Source organism: Crocuta crocuta, unplaced genomic scaffold, assembly GCF_008692635.1.
Source record: "Crocuta crocuta isolate KB4526 unplaced genomic scaffold, BGI_CrCroc_1.0 scaffold197, whole genome shotgun sequence".
Classification (NCBI taxonomy): domain Eukaryota; kingdom Metazoa; phylum Chordata; class Mammalia; order Carnivora; family Hyaenidae; genus Crocuta; species Crocuta crocuta.
Window position 1 is genome coordinate 2,432,770 of NW_027532002.1, and position 23,705 is coordinate 2,456,474.

General features: G+C 33.4%; 1 protein-coding gene across 1 annotated transcript in view; it reads left to right on the top strand.

Annotated features, from left to right (window-relative positions):
* DPY19L2 (dpy-19 like 2) overlaps positions 1–23,705 on the top strand; it is an 87,086-nt gene that overhangs the window by 25,909 nt on the left and 37,472 nt on the right. Inside the window, 6 exon segments of the mRNA XM_077775332.1 lie at positions 1,453–1,510; positions 3,137–3,228; positions 3,940–4,039; positions 12,540–12,617; positions 13,404–13,490; positions 20,645–20,704. Coding sequence (XP_077631458.1) covers positions 1,453–1,510; positions 3,137–3,228; positions 3,940–4,039; positions 12,540–12,617; positions 13,404–13,490; positions 20,645–20,704 — 475 coding nt within the window.

Consider the following 23,705-nt stretch of genomic DNA (forward strand, 5'->3'; position numbering starts at 1 on the left):
TATTTCATATTACTCTTTTTTTATATGGAAAATGTTATACAAGACTAAAACTTTTTAGGATTAATATCTTTCACTGGGAGAACTACCCAAGAAGTCATAGTCTTCCCTGAATTGGTTATACAGTTCTGGAATATCAAATACATTATTCGGCTCCAGTCTTTAAAAAGAAAGATATATAGATATTACAAATGTTGGCTATGAAAGTGTCCACCTCCAAAACCAAGAGCACACTGTATATACACTGTATGTCAGTTAACTTGACAATAAATTATAGATAAGTAGATAAATAAATAAAAAGGGGAAAAAAGTGTCACCAATACTGTGAGGAGTTTGGAAACAATGGCATATGAGAAACAAAATAAATAGGAAGTGGGGGTAAATTTTATATTTCTTACCCTGGCTACCCTCCCCTGTTGGTGGTAACTTGGAAGGCAGCTATTCCATTTCTATTCTTTTGGTGGTTAATAATAAAATGTTAACACGCATATCTGACTTTATCAAGTCTAAAATTAATTCAGATATTTCTCCTTCTTCTGATCAATACAAGGAATTTGAGGACACTTTGCTTCAAAACAGCTCCTCATACCTTATAATTATTACCATAGTTTAGCGCTTCTATTTCCCCTCCATAATGGTCAATATTATTGCTGTTTATGTGGTCAAATCTTGCTTAGATTTATATCCCCAGGGTCCTACTTTCTGTATGCTGCAGTCATTCTGCATCTCACACCTTCCTCCTCGAAATTTCTTTTTTTTCAAAGGTATTCTTTGAATTTTTCTTGATGGAAATCTATTGATGGTAAATCACTTCCCTTTAATTTTCCTCTGCTTATTGTTTTTAGTTCATTTCTGTCTTCAGTCATTCCTGTGATATTTATTGTCTTCCAAGTGTGAAGCTGTGGCTACAGTGATGACAACATACAAAGAAAAGGCAACTTTAAGAAACTGTTCTTAATCTTTGATGGTTATCAGCCATCGGGATCTAAGTTTTGCATTTTGCATTGTTGTTTCTTTGGGACTCAGCAAAAGAATGTTTGCAGTAGTTTAGACAGTTCAGAGTTACTGCTAAGCAAAACTGTTGATCTCTTGTCTTCATCTCTCAGTCACTGAAATCCAATTTCAAAAAACAAAAACTGGCCTCCATTCAGACAATTCAAACAATGCAATATAGACTTTGAAATGCTGGCCTGGTAAAAAAAATTTTATGTTCACGTGTATTTTATTTAGAAAATATTTTAAATACAATAAATTAAAAATTCTGATTTCTTTATATGGATACTTATACATCAAGATTAAAGTATTAACTACATGGTTACTTTTGAAATTTGTACTATTATATGGTTTGGTACTGTGGTATCTTAAATATGACTTTAAATTGTAAGAGATAATTTTATGAAAAACTCACTATGTTTTGCATGAATTATGAATGTATACTCTTTTTTTTTTTAACAGTGGGACTCAACTTGGAGGTCTAATTACAGTATTATGCTACTTTTTCAACCATGGAGAGGTTTGTTTTCTAGAAAATAATTTTTAAGAAATAGAAGGGGCTGTATAGGAACAAGGAAATATATTCATCAAAACAATATGTAATTTCATGTTACTTAGGACCTCGCAATATTTTAAAGAACTTTGTGTTGTCAGTTGATATTTTAATCATGTTAATTCACATTTTTACTTAATTTGAATTTATGATGTGAACTATCTTGCCTGATTTTTAGTGTACCTGTATTTTGTAGAAAAAGCAAATACTCTGTTTTGTTGAAAAAGCAAATACTGTACTTGTTGAGTTCAGGCATTTTATAAACATTATCTCATTTACTCATACCACAGTGTTTTGGGAGGTGGTTGTTATCCTCAGAGTAGAAGATATGAAATTGAAATTTAGGGTGGTTAAGTTACTTACACAAGATTCCACTTTCAGTACCTGATGAAGCTAGGTTTCCCATTCTCCATCTGTCTTGCTCTAAAACCTTGCTTCTTTCTATTATTACATCATGCTCCCTTTTTCAGTTACACAAAATGCTGAATTCAAATTAGAAATTTACTAACTCAGTCCAATGGGATGTAGTCTACCTACAAAAAGCTCATAGAAACTTATTTAGAATATGATAGATTCATTCAACAAAATACTGAGTATATGACCTATGCCAGATTCTGTTTGATGCTGAGACTGTGGCAGGGAAAAGTGAGAGAATATGACTGCTGGCTTTGGGAAGCAAAATATATATGTTTCGGCATGGGTTACATAGGGCTGAAGTTTTTGTTACTGAGAAAGGTAAATACTTGGTGATTTTTAGAAAACCAGTTAGACAAGGGAATCATAAAAATTATAGATAAATATCTTAAATATATAAACTTAAAACAAATACCAATGTGTTAATATAAAGGCAAGAACGTTTCTTTGAGTATGCCAGACTTTCTTATACCATAATCCAGCTTCCAAAGTTTACAGTTTTGGTTTCTTAGAAGAGGAGTACTAAAAGTTTATAAGAGTTTTGATTTTCTCTAGCATTTTAGACTTCTTGTTATAAAACTTTTATAATACCTCACTCATGTCTTAGAAATGATTAGTTTTAAAGCCTATAAAAATGTTAATACTTTCATTTATGCATCACATTAGTGATTTCCAAATACTTCCAGTTGTTTTTAGAAATTTACAGTTAACCCTTTTAAAGGTATATTTCACAAATTCAGAGACCATCTTAATTACTTGTATGTGTGTCTGTACTCATTAAACTTGTTACATGTAAACTCTCTTGGTGCTTGTGAATGCCCTAGGTGACATTTGGTTAGATATTTTTCTGGGCCACAGCCCTGGGATGCCAGGATCATTAATGCAGAGCTGGTTGTCCCAGAATCCTCACTGCTCCTATGCCTATCATCTATCTTGTTTGTCCTTCAGGTTTTCTTATGTTTGGCATGATACAACATTCACTTGCTTCTGGACTTGTAATGGCTCCCTACCTAATGCCTGTATGCCCATTAAGCGAGCTCCAAAAACTGAGAAGCTATCCCAGCTATTCAGAAATCAATGAGCCTGGTATTAAAATTATTAAAACCAACCTACCCGTGATTTTTAGATTAATAATGTTTATTGTAATGGAACATAAAGTAAGCATTTTACTGATTTCAGGCTACCCGTGTAATGTGGACACCACCTCTCCGGGAAAGTTTCTCATATCCATTTCTTGTACTTCAGATGTGCATTTTAACTTTGATTCTCAGGTAATTTTTATATAATATATAATTTTATAACTTATTAAGTTATAATTGTCCAGTTTAGTTTTCCTTTTATTTCTACTTTAAAATTAAATTGAGTATCCAGTTGAGAGAATAATCTAAAATTACTACACAAACAATTGCTTTCCACTTGAGTCTAGACTACAGATTTTACGTGATCTAAATTCCTAGAGACATGGTTTATTTTTTATTTTTTTGAAATGTTTTTAGTCTGACCACTCAGGGTTTCATGGAATGAAATGTGTTAACTACAACATTTAGGATTAAATCCTTGAGTGCTTGTATTATGTACTCTGTACTTTAGCTAAAAGTCATTTTTATTTTATTTGGCTTGAGCTATGCAGGGTCAGGTTTTTGTTTTGTTTATCTTGAGCTATGCAGGGAATATTAAATATTTAAATTTCTAATGCCAATGACAGTGAAAGGAAAATAAACTTTTATGTTAAAAGTATTTTATTTACTGGTAAACTGGATACAATATTTAAACCTCTAACTTAGATTGTTTTGTCCTAAGCATTTTTATAACACAGGTATTTTAAGTTCTTTTTAATGAGTTTTTAAGTTTATCTATATTTTGTTGCCTTATATCAAAGGTAAGGAGTCATTAGATTTCATCATTTTGCAGTTAGCTTTTCTGTTTGGTGATAGGCTTAACTTTAATGGTAAAACTTATTGATATCAATTTTTTCTATTAAGGACCTCGAACAATAGTAGAAGGCATTTTATTGCACTTTGTCTTTCCAATGTTGCTTTTCTGCTTCCCTGGCAGTTTGCTCAGTTTATACTTTTTACACAGGTAAGATGATTTTAAACTAATTTAAGTTGAATGCAAGATGTACTTGGTTACTTTTACAGAAGTTTTAAAATATCATTATGATACTGCTTTAATAGATTTTTTAAATGTGGAATAATTATAGTTCTACCTTCTATAAATGTGTTGGGTTAGTCAGGCAGATATTAATGATCAGCATGCAAAAGGCCTTTTACTGTCACTTTAATTCACAATTTTTCTTGTTTATTTTTGAGATCTCTATAAATTTGCCTGTAGATTTTCCTTTTATCTTAGGAATCATTTTGGATGCCAAGCTACACAACATGGTAAGGGCCAGTCCTACTCTTCATGGTAGGGGGTATCTGCTTCTAATCTAGTTTACTGTTGGCTGTTAAGTCCTAAAGAGCAGAATCTTACCGGACGCCATTTCTCAGCTTCAATCATGGTATTATTTGAGTGAATTTGAGGCCATATCCTGCCATTAAGTAACTAATGGCAAGACACTGAGCTGGGAAAGCAGAAAGTAAAAGGTCAATTTTGATGAAATTTCAAATTTCATGATACCCGAATTTTCCATTAGAGCTCCTTTCTACCTAACTAACCAGCACTGATAATAATAATGTTCTCTATTGCTGATAAGAAATTGTACCAAGAAGACTGTGCTGCCCGTTATCTACAAGGAATGAAATTATAATCTCAGCTTAATTGGTGCCACATGTTTAAAGTATTCTCTCTGCTTTACTTCTTAGAGTTGGCCCTTTCAGGTTGTAACACAGAGAGTCTGGCTTCCATTATATGCATGTGCCAACATAGATTTCTAATGTGCCTCGCTTCCTTGCAAGCACATTTATTAATCCACTGGTGCTGAGGAGACTGCTTAGGTAACTGTTTGAGTAATTTTGATATTGCTTTAATGATTTTCGGTCCATTCAAAAGATGTGATAGGCTTTTCTTTCTTTTTTTTCTTCTTTCATTATTAAGATATAATTGACAACTAATATTTCTTTTACTGTCTTTATTTATTTCTGAGAGAGAGAGAGAGAGAGAGACAGCATGAGCAGAGGAGGGTCAGAGAGAGAGGGAGACACAGAATCTGAAACAGGCTCCAGGCTCTGAGTTGGTTGTCAGCACAGAGCCCAACGTGGGGCTTGAAGCCACAAACCATGAGATCACGACCTGAGCCGAAGTCGGGCGCTTAACCGACTGAGCCACCCAGGTGCCCCTGACAAGTAATATTTTATAAGCTAAAGTGTACAATGTGTTGACACCTACTCACCTTGAGGCTAGTGTCTGCAGAATCATGATGAAACCTTCATCTGGGGGCTTTCAGAAAAGAAGTTCGTTTTCTACAGTTTTACAACAGAATGTCGACTCTGCTGCTTGTATCTAAATGAGAGGGCTCTCTTTTGAACCAGCAATTCAAATAGCAACATTTCAGCGACTGAGCAGAATTTTCACCCGTTCAGAGTTTCTCTTACCCAAAGCTTATTTGTGATACTTAATAAGTGTGGTCCAGGCTTGCATATCCTAATAATATTGGTCTCTGAGAGGAAAGAAAGGGAAACTAACATATGCCAGACTTCAGTTTTAGAGTTTATTTAGAGTTTATTTTATTTAATCCTCAAGGAGTCCAGTCAGATGGGTATTACAGATAAAAACAGGCCAAAGATTAAATTAAAATCAAGTCTATCCAACCACAAAACTCCAGCATTTTCCAGTTTATTATTGTTGCATATCTAAGGCCTTTGAACTCTTTACTTTTGACAGCTGCACACTTGGCTGTATTATCTTACTTCCGGCTTTCATGCAGCATTAATAAAAGAAATGTGCATTTAAAGAACATGTCTGTATCTTTTGTGAAACTATAATTAATTGAGTGTACTCTATTATCTAATTGCTTTTCTATATAAGTACCTATATGACACATTTTTCATAATTAGTGTCAAGATTAATTTTCCTCACAAGTGAATTTATAAACTTCCTTTTAACAACTGTATCATATTAAATGAGCTGGACTCAACAAGAGACAAGCAGAAAGCAACTGCATTTTTTTTTCCTGATGCCACTCAAAACCTATGTTCCAGACTTGTTTCTCCCCCAGATTTAGATGAAATTTCAGGAGGTTCCATAACTATTCCTTTCCTTTTCATTTTGAAAAAAAAAAGATTCATGTTAGTAAAAAAAATTTTAAATCTTTAAAATTTTGTATTTTCTGACCACTGAACATGATATATAGCCACTTAATTAGTCCTTGTTTAATTTTCCTTAATAATGTTACAGAGATTTTTAGAGAGTTTACAGATCTTTCATTAGATTTATTCCCAGGTATTTTCAATTTTTGATGCATTTTAAAAGATTGGGTATCTTATATTTGTTAGGTATATAGTTCTACATAAGTTTGTTACTTTTGCTATTCAAAGTTTGTAGATATTTACTATTTTTGTTTGCTTATTTCAATTACTAGAGGGGGAATGTGTTAAAATCTTCCACTTTAACTGTTGGTCAATATCTACTTTTAGTTCTGTAGATTCTTACTTTAAATATTTTGATACAATATTTGATATGCACAGTTGTTAAATATTCCTTTTATTTTTATGTAATGTGTCTTAATTTTTTTTTTAATTTTTAATGTTTATTTTTGAGAGGGAGAGAGACAGAGCACAAGTAGGGAAGGGGCAGAGGAAAAAGGAGACATAGAATCCAAAGTAGGCTCCAGGCTCTGAACAGGGCTTGAACTCACATACCATGAGATGATGACCTGAGCCAAAGTCAGACACTTAACTGACTGAGCCACCCAGGCACCCCTGTGCCTTAAAAAATTTTAAGGCATCTGTGTGTGATAAGAACACTTAACATGAGATATTCCATATTCACAGATTTGTTAAGTATAGATAGAATACAGTATTGTTATCTATAGGCTCAGTGTTGTACGGCAGATCTCTAGAGTTTATTGATATGTCATAACTGAAACCTTGTATGCAATGATTAGGTTTCTTCCCCCAAACCTAGCCCTGGCTATCAGTATTCTATTCTTTGATTCTATGGGTCTGTCTATTGTAAATACCTCATATAAGTGGAATCACACAGTATTTGTCCTTCTGTGACTAGCTTACTTAGCGTAATGTCCTCATTCATATTGTGCCATATTACAGGATTTCCATCTTTGTAAAGATTGTATGTGTATGATACATTTTTAATCCATTTATCCATTGATTGTCATTTAGGTTATTTCCACATTTAGGATATTATGAATAGTGCTACAGTGAACATGGGAGTGCTAGTATCTCTTCAAGATTCTATTTTCAGTTCTTTTAAGATAAACATCTAGAAGTGTGATTGCTGGATTATATGATAATTCTATATTTTATTTTTTGAGGAAGCTTCATACTGTTTTTCATAGCTGTATAATTTTGCATATGCATCAGCTATGTGAAAGTGTTCCCTTTTTCCACATCCTCATTAATACTTGTTGCCTGGTTGTTGATAATAACTGTCCTAACAGGTGTGAGATAACATGTCATTGTGGTTTTGATTTGTATTTCACTGATTTAGTGATATTAAACATTTTTTGTGTATATATATTAGTTATTTGCCTATTTTTGGATAAATACATGTTCAAGCCCTTTGCCCATTTTTTTAATAGCATTATTAGTTTTTTTTTCCTAGAGTGTTAGGAATTTTTTAATAGTAAGTATTTTAGATATTAACCTTTATCAGATAATGGTCTGCAAATATTTTCTCCCATTGTATAAATTGCCTTTTTACTCTGTTGATTGTTTCCTTTGCTGTGCAGAAGCTTTTTAGTTTGATGCAATCTTACTTGTCTATACATCTGATAAGAGATTAATATCAAAAAGATAAGAGATAATTAGTGTTGGAGAGGATGTAGTGGAAATGGAGTGAACCCTTGTGTTGTGTTGATGTGAATTTAAATTGGTGCAGCCACTATGGAAAAGAGGAGGCTCTACATATGATTAAAAATAGAACTATTATATGATCCAGCAATTCCATTTCTAGGTATATATTCAAAGGAAGTGAAAACAGAGTATCAAAGAGATATTTGCACTTCCATGTTTGTTGCAGCATTGTTCACAATAGCCAAGATGTGGAAACAACCTAAGTGACTGTCAATGGATGAATGGATAAAGAAGATGGGATACACACACACACACACACACACACACACCACACACACTGGAATATTCTGCTATGAGAAAGAAGGAAATCCTGCCATTTGTGGCAGCATAGATGGACCTTGAGGGCCTGTTCTAAATGAGATATGTCAGGCAGAGAACAACAAATACTGTCTGATGTCACTTTTATGTGGAAACTAAAAAAGCCAGACTAGTAGAGTTTGATGGTTACCAGTATGTGGTGGGTGGGAAATAGGGAGATATTGTTCAAAAGAGCACAAACTTGCAACTAGAAGTTGGGGGATTGAGTTTGGGGATCTAATACAAAGTAGAGTGATTATAGTTAACAATATTGTTCTATATACTTGAAATTTGCCAGTAGAGTAGATCTTAAATGTTCTTACTACAAAAATGAAATAGGAATTTTGCAACATAATAGGGGGAGGTGTTAGCTAACAATGAAGTAGTAATCCTATTATAACATATAGGTGTGTCAGATCAACATGTTACACACCTTAAACTTACACAATGTTGTAAGTTAGTTATATCTTAATAAATCTGGAAAAAATAGGGGGATCTTTGGTAGAGTTAATAAAAAGGATAAAGTTCTTAAGTGCAGTTAAGTTCTGATTATCCATTACCTGGTATTACTTGGAACCATTTTCTACCTGCCTATTTTGGGGGAGAAGGTGGGTAGTAAGGTATTTAGGCTGAGAGAACAAGAAATGACAAAGGGTTTGTGAGTAAGGTATCAGCCTCAAATTCCCAAATTCTGGGTAGTTGATGTATAGAATAAACTTGTAACAATTTGTGCATTCTTTGACTCTGAGATTTGACAGTAGCTTTCTGCTGTGCTTTAGCTTGCTTTATGAGGCACTTGATAATGTGTTGAAAAGAGATTTGCTGAGCTATTTGTGTCCTTGCCTTTTTTTCCACACCACCTGCAAGTAAGTACCTTGAGGGTGGAGATAGCATTGGTACTCTAGTAACCATTGAAAGGATTTGAATTTACAGGATTGTCTTAAAAAAAAAAAAAAAAAAGCAACAACTGTATTTGAGGCTTCAAGCAGCTAAGGTATGATAAAACACTGGGAAACTGTATGCAGGTAAATTGGTTAGTACTTGAAAGTATTACCATCTTTAGCCATTTAACACAAACATCTCCTTGGCATTGTTGAATGAATTACCCATTGTTTATGTGCTTACAAATTATTTTTTGAAACTGTACATTCAATGAACTCCTAACCTCTTTACTACTGAATGTTAAATTGCCATAGGACTTTTCTGTTCAAAGGTCCAAACTAAAGAATTCCTGGGCCCAGTCATAATAATGACTGTGAATATAGTCCTCTAAAATATAAGAAATGGCAATACTGTGATTTGTAGTAGAGCTCTGCAATCTTTAATTGAGTAAAATATGACCCCCCAAAAATGTCATGTAATTGGAGTCATAGAGCATGTTGCCTTTTCACCATAGCTTCTTTCACTTAGCTATATGCGTTCAAGTTTCTCCATGTCTTTTTATGACTGGATAGCTCATATTTTTATAGTACTGAATGATATTTCATTGTATGGATTCACACAGTTTGTTTATCCATTCACCTTTTGAAGGACATTATGGTTGCTTCGGTGATTCTATAAACATTTGTAGAATGCATATGCATTTTGTATGTATATAAGATTGTAACGCAATTGGGTAAATGCCCAGGAGTCTGACTGGTGGATTGTACTGAAACACTATATTTTAGTTTTGTAAGAAATTGCCAATTTTATCAGGTTTTTGGATTTCAGCCATTCTACAGGTGTGTAGCAGTAGGTCCTTGTTGCTTTAATTTAGTTACCATCTTTAGATGTGCTTATTTGCTTTCTGTACATATTCTTTGGTAAGGTATTTGTTTGGATCTTTTGTCCATTTTTAAATTGGGTTGTTTTCTTATTTCTGAATTTTAAGAATTCTCAATATATTTTGCATACCAGACCTTTATCAGATACNAATGCCCAGGAGTCTGATTGGTGGATTGTACTGAAACACTTTTAGTTTTGTAAGAGATTGCCAATTTTATCAGGTTTTTGGATTTCAGCCATTCTACAGGTGTGTAGCAGTAGGTCCTTGTTGCTTTAATTCAGTTACCATCTTTAGATGTGCTTATTTGCTTTCTGTATATATTCTTTGGTAAGGTATTTGTTTGGATCTTTTGTCCATTTTTAAATTGGGTTGTTTTCTTATTTCTGAATTTTAAGAATTCTCAATATATTTTGCATACCAGACCTTTATCAGATACAGGTTTTGCGAAGATTTTGTCACAGTCTCTTCCTTGCTTTTTAATTTTCTTAATGGTGTCTTTTGTAGAGCTGTGGTTTTTAATTTTAAGAATGTCCAATTTATGAATTTTTTTCATGGGTCATGCTTTTGGTTTTATATCTAAAAACTCATTCTCAAATTAAGTCACCTAGATTTTCTCCTTCTGTTATCTTTTGAATGTTTTATAATCTGTGTTTTAAATTTAGACCTAAGATCCATTTTGAGTTAATTTTTCTGGAAAGATGTAAGGTCTAGGTCTGGGTTCACTTTTGGTGGGGGCATGGATGTCAAGTCTTCCATCCCCAGTTGTTGACAAGACTATCATTTCTCCACTGAATTACCTTTGCTTCTTTGTCGAACTTCACTTACCTATAATTGTATGGATCTGTTTCTGAGCTTTCTATTTTATTGCATTGTTTAATTTGTCTTATTATTTTTCCAATACCATGCTGTCTTGATTACTGAAACTTTATAGTAAGTCTTAAAGTCAGTTAGTGTCCAGATTTTTAAAAGAATTTTTCTTTGCCTTTGGTTTCGAGCAATTTTGACCATGATATGCCAAGTGTGGTCAAGTTTCGTTTGGTTTAATTTATCCCTTGTTGGAGATTTGTAATACTTTATAAATCAGTGCTTCATTTTTATCTATAAATGTAGAGAACTTCTCAGATATAATCTCTTTAAATATAGTTTTTATTTCATTCCTTCATCCTTTTCTGAGATATGAAGTATAATATATTAGACCTTTACACTGTATATTTTGTGTCTATTATATTCTTTCATATATTTTTCATCCCTTTGTCATTTTATTCTTTTTGCTAAATGTTTTCTTCTGATCTGCCTTCCAATTGATCTCTTCTTTGTTTGGTTGTATTTAACCTGCTTTTAAATCCACCTTTCTTAGTATTGATTATTATAACATTTGGTTACATATTTCAATTTCTCTTCTGGCTTTCAGTATTCTCTTGGAATTTTCAAATTTTTTAAAGTTTATTTATTTTGAGAGAGAGCATGAGTGTGGGAGGAGCAGAGAGAGGGAGAGAGAGAGAATCCCAAGCAGGCCCTGCACTATCAATACAGAACCTGATGCGGGCGCTCTAACCTATGAACTGTGAGATCATGACCTGAGCTGAAGCTGGATGTTTAACTAACTGAACCACCCAGTCACCCCAGGAATTCTTAATTTTATCTATTATTGGCTTGCACATATCAAAAAGAAAGTTTGTTTTTGATGATGCCAGACATGTTTTTGAATAGTTTGCAAGCTAAGAGATGGTTTTTACATTTTTAAAGTGTTGTTAAAAATTAAAGAAGAATATGCAACAGAGACTGTACATGGCCCACAAAGCATAGCACATTTACTAGCTGCTTTTTACATAAAACGTTTACTGACCCATAAAGCAAATTCTTTTGTATCTGCTTCTATTATCATACTGATAATAGATATCTCCTCTACCTGATTAGTTTTAATCTGGTATTGGATATTGCACATGAACAGTCACAGAGTTAATTTGGGACTAGGTTGATATTAACTTCTTCCAGAGAAGATTAAAATTTGCTTCCAGTAGACAGACAAAGGCACTACCAATCTTTAATTACCCTCATGCAATTAGAGAATGAACTGATTCAAAGGTGGGCTTCAGTCTTTCTGAGGGGTGCTAGATTTCTGGTTCTCCCTTATATCCCAAACCAAAGCTTGGGGACTTAGCAGGGATCTCATTCTTTGTGTGCCCTGAGTACAGAGTCCATTGAAATCTCCCAACTACCTCTATTAGAATCTGTTTCTTTTGGAATTGGCAGCTATTTCTGGGATAAAAGCACCCCCAAATGTCATACTTATCACTAGATTTTCATCCCTTCTCTGGTTTTAACTTCCTAATTCTCTTTTGCTTTGTTAATAATATGTGGCTTTCATACAGATTTAGAAATATTTTTTCTAGCTATTCTAGTTCTTAATGATAAAGTTGGCCAAATTATTTTGATTGTCATTATTTGAAATAAACTTTACTCTTGTATTTACTTTTCTTATGAATAGTAAGGTGTTTGTTTTCTACTTGTTTTCACTTTTGCTTTTTTGATATTTTTATTTCAGATAGCTTCATTATTTCCCATGTATGTTGTGGGATACATTGAGCCAAACAAATTTCAGAAGATCATTTACATGAACATGGTAACATTTTTAACATTTATAAGTCAAATATTAAAATAAGATTTCAGGGTTGATAAAACAGAACTGACTCAATTTTTTGGGGTAACTTTTCCAAGTGTATTTAATATATATGATGTTGTTATTATCCAGAAGGAAAGATACACTTATATATATCTATATCTATAGCATCAGATAGATTATACTCTATCAACTAGACCGTAGATGTTTTATCTTCTGTGAAACTTTTAAAAATTTTAATGTTTTATTATTATCATTACTTTTTAAACTGTCTTTTCTGCATGACACCTGAGATTTTTAACACTTTGTATTAATATTACCCTGTAAATTTTATGTTTTTGCACTTTTTAAACCTTACTTTCCAAATACATACATATCTTTTAGACAAAAAATAAAATAAGGCCTTGTCAGTGATGGAAATCTTCATGTAGTCCAACAAAAATAAGATTAGAAAATTAATACTTACCAGTGTCTTTCTTATTATATTATTCCCTTATTGAATCAATAGAAACAATAGTGGGGGGGTTTTCTGTTTTCTTTATAGCAAGTAGCAAATAGAGAAATAAAATGAAATGCTCCTGTATATAATTTATGGTGTTAAAAATACTTAAAACTTATCAGTATGTTGAAATTTTGTTATCTTTTGGCCAGAATCTATCTTATCTATTTATTAATCTTATTTATGTCCATAAAGTTTATATTAAAAATGACTATATCTGTAGACAAAGTATGCATTATGCTGTTTATCTAAGAACAATAAAACATATGTTTCTTTTTCTCCATTTTCAGATTTCAGTTCTCCTTTGTTTTGTGTTAATGTTTGGAAATCCAATGTATTTATCTTCTTATTATTCATCATCTTTGTTAATGACATGGGTAAGTGTTTGCTAAGCTCATGAAGATTTGTTTTTACCTGTCAAGTATTAGGTTTACCCATGTGATATAAGCTCAGCAGAATAAATAGCACCCTACCCTGATTATTGCTCACATTAAAAACTGCCTCCCAAATAATGCTTTCTCTCTATCTCATCCTTGAAAAATGAATACAATCCAAAACTTACCTCTTTAAGGGAATGCCCAAGTAAATATTTTAAAAACAATCATAAGCTAATAAGACTTAAAAAATGTGCCATCACTTACGATAAAAATTAGTCACTTTAGTACACTAGTTATTACAGTGACACTGCCGCTGCCCAAAGCAGTTTTGAACTCCTTTGAAATGCCTTCACAGACATAGAGGGTGGCACATTCTTTTGAATATCCTCAATGGTGGCAAATCTTCATCTTTCAAGCATAGATTTAATTTTTGGAAATGACCAAACTCTTGTGAACAAGGTGCATGATTCGATCTTGGGTAAAATAGATCTTGATCAAAATATGGTGTGACAATAAAGTAATTAGACTGATTTTCTTGCACCATAGCTAAATTATTTCTGAAAAGAAATAAATGTTCTCTGAAGGCAGTTTAGAAAGAGGAGTTTCAGACTGTTTTAAGCAATGGCAACATGATTAGAATAATGCATGTGACTTACTTTCATGGGATAACACTCATTTGGATATGTATTTCAAATGGTGGGTTCAGTAAATTCGATTTATTACTTTAGAGTCACACTTCTGATATTCATGAACCAGGGCATGGAGTGTTTTCCTCCACTGGAATGTTTCTGGGATAATGATTAGAAATGATATGAACCACAGTAATACCAAAATACGGCACTTTTCCATGTATGGTGCGTAGATGGACTCTTGGGATTGCCCCTATATTTTAGTATTGTGCTCCCTCAGCCTTTTTTGTGTGTCTCAGAGTAAGTAAGCCCTACTTTTTCTCTCTCCCCAAAAGCATTTCAACATTTTGTTAAATTTTGTCAGCATTGCAAAGTAGAGTACTTACAATCATCTACCCCTTTTTAGGAAAGCATTTGTTTTGAAATATAACACACATAAAAAACTGCATAAAACAAATGTTTTATGTACTTAGTACTGACTAATACTGTTAAATACTGCTTCGTGAACTGTTATTTGACAAACTAACTTAAGCTACTGTCAAGTCAAAATTAGAACTTGTCTAACCATTCTAGAAGCTCTCTATGTGCCCTGCCCAATTATAACTCCCTTGCACTGCTCTTAAGCAGGAATAACTATCTTGACTATGGTAATTATTCCTAGCTTTCCTTTATAGTTTCATCAGTTAATTTCTATTTTTATCTACAGCTTTTCTATATATCTTCCTGATATTATTTCCAAGACATTTATTTGTTAAGAATTCAGGTCATTGAGGGGCGCCGAGGTGGTTCAGTCAGTTAAGCGTCCAGCTTCAGCTCAGGTCACAATCTCAAGTTCGAGAGTTCGAGCGCCACATCAGGCCCTGTGCTGACAGCTTGGAGCCTGGAGCCTGCTTTGGATTCTGTGTCTCCTCCTCTCTTTGCTCCTCCCCCACTCATGCTTGCTCGCTTGCTCTCTCTTTCTCTCTTTCTCACTCTCTCTCAAAAATAAACATTAAAAAAAAACTTTAAAAAAATTTAAAAATTTAATAAAAGAATTAGGTCATGAACATACCACAGGAGGGTGCTGTGGTCTAGGTTTTGCTCTTTGAATGCAAATGGTGTAGCTGTATGTCTTCCTTTGCCTTCTTTATGATACATTTGATCTTTGAACAATGCAGGGGTTACGGATATTAAATCCCCATGCAATTAAAAATCCACATATAATTATTGATTCCCCAAAAACTCAACCACTGGTAACTAATGTTGACTGGAAGCTTTGCTGATAACATAGAGAGTCGATTAACACGTATTTTGTATGTTATATGTATTATGTACTGTATTCTTAAAGTAAGCTCTAGAGGAAAGAAAGTATTATTAAGGAAATCATAGGAAGAGAGAATACATTTACAGTACTGTACTGTACTTATCAAAAAAAATCCAAGTATAACTTGACACATGTAGTTCAAACCTGTGTTGTTTCAGGTTCAACTGTTTATTAATAATTGGATCTAAAACTTGAACAGGTGCAGATGTGATCCCTTTGGCAAGTCCATAGTATGGTTTCTCAGCAGGAGGCACATAATATCTGGTGCCTCTCTTTTTATGGTGGCAGCCATCAATGCTTAGTACCAGAGCGCTAATTAAATAGGGATTTTAAAATGGTGATATAGCAATCCTTCACTTACAGTTCATATAGGAAAATAAAGCACATGTCCAAATGAGGGAAAGTGGGAGGAGGCAGAAAAATATTTGAAGAAATAATGGCCAAAACTTTTCCAAATTTGATGAGAACTACCAACTGAGATATAAAAGATCTTGTTTAATCCCAGTACAAAAAAACTGAGAGAAGGCTATAATAAGGCACATTATAATCAAATTGCTCAAAATTAGTGATAAAGAGAAAATCTTAAGAATAGCCAGAGAATTAAGACACATTAAATATAGAAGAGCAAAGGGTAAGGGTGTCAGAAGAATTTTCATAAGAAAAAAATGCAAGCAATAAGATAGTCAACATTGTTATAAAATACTAAAAGAAAAAAAAATCATGGTGAATTTGTAATTGTAATTCTATACCCAGAAAATATATCTTTCAAAAATGAACACAAAATAAAGACTTTATGACCAGCAGATTTTCACTAAAATAAATGTTAACTGGAGTCCTTCAGATGGAAGAAATGATATATTAGATGTCAGTCTGGCTCTACACAAATGAAGGGCACAGGCAATGGTAGCTAAAGGTAAATATGTAAGGTTTTCCTGCCATTTTTAAATATGTTTATGTACTTTGAGAGAGAGAAAGAATGTGTGCATGAGTGGGAGAGGGGCGGAGAGGAAAGAGAGAATCCCAAATAGGCTCTGTACTCTCAGCATAGAGCCCTTGCCAAGGTTTGATCTCATGAACCCATGAGATCATGACCTAATGTGAGATCATGACCTGAGCCGAAATCAAGTGGATCAAAATCCACTCTAGTGGATGCTTGATGGACTGAGCCACCCAGGTGCCCCCCCTGCCATTTTTAACAGCATGGATGGACTTTTAGGGCATCATGCTTTGTAAAATAAGATAAAGACAAATACTATCTTTCAATTTGTCTTTAGTTTTCTTTCAGTAATGTTTTGTAGTTTTCAGTGTATTAAGTATTTTACCTGTTTGGCTAAGTTTATTACTTAATACTTTTGTTTTTGAGGCTATTACAAATGGGATTGTTTTCTTAATTACCTTTTCAGAGTTTTCATTGTTATTGTGTAGAAATACAACATACCNACCTAATGTGAGATCATGACCTGAGCCAAAATCAAATGGATCAAAATCCACTCTAGTGGATGCTTAATGGACTGAGCCACCCAGGTGCCCCCCCTGCCATTTTTAACAGCATGGATGGACTTTTAGGGCATCATGCTTTGTAAAATAAGATAAAGACAAATACTATCTTTCAATTTGTCTTTAGTTTTCTTTCAGTAATGTTTTGTAGTTTTCAGTGTATTAAGTATTTTACCTGTTTGGCTAAGTTTATTACTTAATACTTTTGTTTTTGAGGCTATTACAAATGGGATTGTTTTCTTAATTACCTTTTCAGAGTTTTCATTGTTATTGTGTAGAAATACAACATACCTTTGTGTGTTGATTTTGTGTTGTGCTTTTTTACACAATTTATTCCAAGTGTGTGTGTGTGTGTGTGTGTGTGTGTGTGTTCTATGTAGAAAAATCACATCATCTGCAAACAGATAATTTTACATCTTTCTTTCCAAATTTTTATGCCTTTTATTGCCTTTTCTTGCTTAATCGCTGAAGCTTGGACNGCTATTAAAAATGGGATTTTTTTCTTAATTACCTTTTCAGAGTTTTCATTGTTATTGTGTAGAAATACAACATACTTTTGTGTGTTGATTTTGTGTTGTGCTTCTTACACAATTTATTCCAAGTGTGTGTGTGTGTGTGTGTGTGTGTTCTATGTAGAAAAATCACATCATCTGCAAACAGATAATTTTACATCTTTCTTTCCAAATTTTTATGCCTTTTATTGCCTTTTCTTGCTTAATCGCTGAAGCTTGGACTTTCAGTACTATATTGAATAGAAATGGTGGAAGTTGGCATCCTTGCCTTCTTCCTGATCTTAAAGTAAAAGTCTAGTTTTTCACCATTCAGTATGATGTTAGCTGTGGGATTTTCAAATATAGCCTTTCTTGTGTTGAGGTAATTTCCCTCTCATCCTAGTTTGTTGAGACCTTTTATCATGATAGAATACTAAATTTTAGCAAATCCTTTTCCTACATCTATTGAAATGATCTTGTGATTTTTAATCGCTCATTCTGTTAATGTAGCATGTTACATTAACTGATTTGCATTTGTTGAGCCATCCTAGCATTGCAAGATAGATCTGACTTAATCATGGTGTATGATCCTCTTAATGTGTGCTGTTAAACGTGGTTTGCTTATATTTTGTTAAGTATTTTTGCATTTATGTTCATCAGAGATATTGGTCTGTAAGTTTTCTCATAGTGTCCTTGTCTGGCCTTGGTATCAGGGTCATGCTGGCCTTAATATATATGTTTAGCAGTATTCCCTCTTCTGCAGTCTTTGGAACAGTTTGAGAAGGATTAACATTAATTTTTTTTTTAATGTTTGGTAGGATTCATCAGCAAAGTTATCTGGTCTTGATCTCTTCTTTGTTGGGAGGTTTTTGATTATTTATTCAATATTCTTACTAGTTATAGATATGCGTAGAGTTTCTGTTGCTGTATGATTCTGTCTTGATAGATCGTATGCTTCTAGGAATGTGTCTCTTTCTTCTATGTAATCCAATTTGTTAGCATCTAATTGTTCACAGTAGTCTCTTATCATCTATTTTGCTTGAGTTTAGTTGTTTCAGATGGGAGAGTATGTATGGTTCCTGTTATATCAACTGGACCAGAAGTAGCAATTCCATCCTGATTGATTTTAAATACTTACTTTATTTTGGGGGCGAAATATTATCATGTTTCTAAGAATAGGAAATATATAAAAAGTTGTACTCAGAAAATGTCACTCCCTCTCATTCCTTCTACCCTATTCTCTCCAATTTTCTTTTCACCTTGGTCCTACTTTTCTTGAAAGATATCTCATTGGTTTTCTAGTTTTCCCCTTTAGTTGTTTTTTTTTCTTTTTTGCACTAATAAATATTACATATATTTCTTTATTATATCTCCTCTTACTTACATGAAAGGTAGAATACTATGGTCTTCTGCACTTTGGTTTGTCAGCCTATTGTAGACATCACATAACAACCTATCCTGGTTATCACTCCATATAATTTCATAGAGATCTTCTTCATTCTTTGTATAGTTCCATAGTACTACACTGAGTATGTTCCATAGATGCTTCAAATACTGTCCTGTCTGGACATCTAGATTGTTTCCTATATTTTGCATTTACAAACAGGTTGTAGTATATAATTTGGTACATTTATATTTTCCTGTTGTTGGAAGTTTAGGAATCCTGGCTCATCCTGAACTAACTAACTAGATGCTTACAAAATTCAACTCCAAATATAAGTAATACAAAGGTCTAAGATTTCAGTTTCTTATAGGAAGCTTTTTGTTCCCAAACCAAACTTGAACAAATACCTTATCAGCTTGTAGCAATGACAGGAGGAATATTCCTAGTCTTTGAGTGTCTCTGTCAATTTGGGTTGCTACAGTAAAAGTACTATAGACTGGATGACTTAACACAGAAATTTGTTTTTCACAGTTCTAGAGGCTGGAAAGTCCAAGATCAAGATACCAGCCAATTTGTTTCTTATTGAGGGCTCTCTTCCTGATTTTCAGACATATGTCTTCACTGTATCCTCACATGGTCGAGAGAGACATCTCTCCCGTATCTCTTTGTATAACAGCACTAGTCCCATTCATGAGAGCTCTGCCATCATGGTCTAATTACCTCCCAAAGGTTCACCTCCCATTATGTCACAGTGAATACTAGGGTTTCAGCACACGCATTTGGTGGGGGACATAAACATTTACTTGATAGCACTGAAGGGTATGATTTTTGAAGACACCAGCTTTATGCATGTCTCAAGTCCAGCTTCTGACCTTCCATAGTCCCAGGCCCTTTTCTGCTTTTGATGTAAGCCCCTAGTTGCAACTTTATTCTGCAGTTCTCCTTGAAGACTACCCTAAGTTTTCTCCTATTTGTTTTTTTTAAGGTCATCTGCTTTTTCTGGCATCTGGAAAATTCATTTTCTTTCTTCTTAAGTTCAGTTAGGTATTTTTAAAATATTTTTATTTTTATGGCATCACACTATAATATTCAACCCACATGGCACAATGCCTGGCATCTAGCACCCATAGTAACTCTAGAGCCCTTCTCCCCCGTCCTCTTTCATCTAAATTTCTTTCTAGTTCTAACATCATCTGTTTTTCTATAGTTGTGTACTTTCCACCCCCAGGTACCTCTTAAGTGTTTGTTTATTTGAGAGAAAGAGTGAGAAAGAAAGAGCACACAAATGGGGGGAGGAGAGAGAGGGAGAAAGAAGGACAGAGGATCCTAAGCAGACTCTGCTGACAGCAGACAGCCCAATGCGGGGCTCAGACTCACAAACCACGAGATCATGACCGAAGTCGGATGCTTAAACGACTGAGCCACCCAGCTGCCCCCAGTTAGGCAGTTTTAAAACATTTAAAAATATTTTATTTAGGAATTTGGGGAGGAAGAATTTTCATGTTATTTTAGACCACTAATTTTGCTGGGTGACTTAACATATATCCTTGCATGGACACACCTCCCACAAACCATCTACACCTTCAGAGGAGTGACCTGCACAAGGCATCCCAACTAATTCAGTGAGGAATTAACTTGATTCTAGTAGCAACTTTTTGGTACATAAAGCATTGAGCTCTCACTACAAGGAAATTTGCCATGTCCAAATTTTGAAAAATCAACAATTAAAAAGGAAAACGGCTGTTGAGAGCCTAGATGGAAGGCGGTGGCTGGATAATTTTTAAAATATATCATTCATATAAAATGTCAATTTTGTTTAATTGTTTTGTTTTGTATCATGTGCATTTTAGGTGATGATTCTAAAGAGAAATCAAATTCAAAAACTGAGAGTATCTGAACTCAACTTTTGGGTAAGATTAAAAAATTTTAACTATTTTTTCAAACTTTTTATTTCTAGAAACTGAATACAGACAGTATACTTTAAAACTTGAATGACTTATAGACAGTAATCTTATAATACCTACTAATATAGGGCAAGAAATAGTCCCCAGCAATATCTACAAGTCATTATCAAGAAATGAATTAATTTATTTCAGCACCACTCTCACGCCTCTCTTCCCTTTTCATCCTGCTGTATATACACCCTTACTGCCTTGCTTTCTAAATTTCTATTTGCCTTGAGTTTCTCCCTTTAGATTTATTAACCTTCTCTTCAAAATAACTAGTATGTAGTCCTGCCCCCACTTTCCATTGTACTTTTCTCTACATCTATCTATTATCTATTTGTTCTTCTGCTTCCCACATTACACTCTATTATTTTTTGTCCCTGTAACATTTTCCCTACAGTCTCCCAACCTTTCTTATTTCAACTCAGGCACCGCCCAATCTTCTTTTCACTTCTTCCCACATATATAAATGGATGGCCCATGTTACTTCTATGTTTGCGTGTTTTGTTTCCAAGTAAACGTAGTATACTATTAGGTAGGTACTGCAAATACTAATTCTTATAATACTGGACAGATGACAGTCCTTCTTTATCTCTTGATCTTTTATGTAGATATACACCTATTAAAAAATAAAACCTGCCATATTGAAGAACTATGTGATTACATATAATATATTAATAGGGGAATGCTGGAGAAATTATGGTAAGATAAGGTAGATTTCTACTCAGGTTGCAAAAGGACACATTGGATTCAGTTGCCAGTTACTCACTGCTTGAGGCTTTTTCCCAACCCTAATGGGAAATTAGGGTATATCTTACTTTCAAGTATAGAAATATTTGTGTACTTGAATTAGTGGATGACCATGACTCTTCTAATATATGATTTTTTTACTTCACAAAAATTAGCAATTTTTAGAAGATTAAGCCAAGAAATCAATGGAAAATTCGAAGATCTTCATTTAATAACGGAACTCAAAATTAAATTTTCCATTAGAAACTATTGAAAATGGCAACAACCAGAATGCATCTATGGAGATTTAGGGAATTCTGCCAAAGGTGTACTAGGAAGAAGATTTATTGTCTTCTTTTCAGTTTTAGACTGGAAAGAGTAAAAATTAAGCTTTCAACTCAAGAATTTCAAAGAAACAAAAGTCTCAGGAGAAAAAAGTTGAGATATAATTAATGTTCAAAACTTCATTCCTAATATGTAGTTTTCATGATCATATTTGGGAAAAAAATTTGTTACTCTTTCACTTAAGACCTGCTTTAATAGAAAGTTTGTTAATTTCGAGGAAGAAGACCCTTTTGGTCTTTTGACTTTGTTTTTAATTTCTAGTTTTATAATTGATATTGTTAGTCTTTTGCAAAAGAGAGAAACAAATCTTATTAGTTATCTAAACAATACAAAGGATATTCTGGCCTTTTATGGCTTTATGTCCCATAAAAGTCAAAAAGGAAAAGCAAAGATATTTTGTGAACTAACACTTTTTCTTGCAACCCCCTTCCCCTCCCCACCAAAAATCTTGGCATTTTACTATTCCAAGTAATTCTTCCATACCTGTGGAATAAAGATTATATTGTATATCTTACTCCATGTGGTATTTAGAAACCAAGGTCTGAATGTTGAGCGTTCTCATTGCTACCACTGTTTTCTTGCTTCTAGTCCCATACATATAGATACATATGCATACATACATCTAATATTTGTATCATTGAAATTATACAAGAAGAGGTGAAAGAGAGTGGGGCTGAAAAAATTTTGAATATGTAATGGCTGAAAGTCTACCCAAATTTGGTAAAAGACATAAATCTACAGAGTCAAGAAACCAAATGAATCCCAAGTAGGATAAGCCCAGCAAAATCCATACCAAAACACATCATGATTAAATTTCTGAAAACTAAAGACAAAAAATCTGAAAAGCAGAGAGAAATGACGTGTTACCTATAGGGCAAAACTGATTCGGATTACATTAGCCTTCTCATCTGAAACTATGGGGCCATAAGGAGATAGCATAACATTTGTCAAATGCTGGTGAAATTGTCAACTGCAAATTAAATGTCCAGGAAAAGTGTCTTTTCAGAGAGTAGGGGAAATAAAAGACATTCTCAGATGAAGGAAAACTAAGAGAATTTGTTGCTAACAGAGCAATCTTTAAAGAATAGTAAATGGAAGTTCTTGAGGCACAAAGTAAATGACCAGAGGAATCTTAGAACATCAGGAAGGAAAAATAAATGCATAAAGGAGTAAATGTAATAGACTATTCTTGAGTTTTTCATGTGTTTTCTCTTGGCTTATTGTTCTTTAGCTAGATGTTTGAGTCAACTTTTAATTAATTTACTTTTTCTCTCATTTTTATTGATATGAGGTTTTGAGGGCATGGATTTTCTTCTGATCATTGTTTTACATGACTTTCTTCATTCCTAATATGTAGTTTTCATGATCATATTTGGGAAAAAAATTGTTACTCTTTCACTTAAGACCTGCTTTAATAGAAAGTTTGTTAATTTCGAGGAAGAAGAACATTTTGGTCTTTTGACTTTGTTATTAATTTCTAGTTTTATTACATCATGATGAGAGAAGATTGTAATATTTTTAGTTTGTGGAACTACTGGATGCTTCCTCTCTGACCTAATGGATGATTATTTTTTGGTGAATATTTTATGTGTGCTTCAGATGAAGGTGTATCCTTTATTAACAAGACATATTTTGATAAATTTACTCACAAAATTTATTTTTAAATGTCTTGGTCTTTTATATCTTTATTTATTTGCCCACTGACCTCTCTTGTATTGAAAAAGTGTATTTAAGTATTTTAGTATTAGTGTGTTTCTATTTCTCCTTGAATGTCTAGTAACTTCTGTTTTATAAAGATGGTTGCAGTATGGAGATATTCATACTTATTATATTTTCTTCATGAATTGTGTCTTTTAGTGTCAAAATAATTTCTGTATCTAATGCTTTTTTG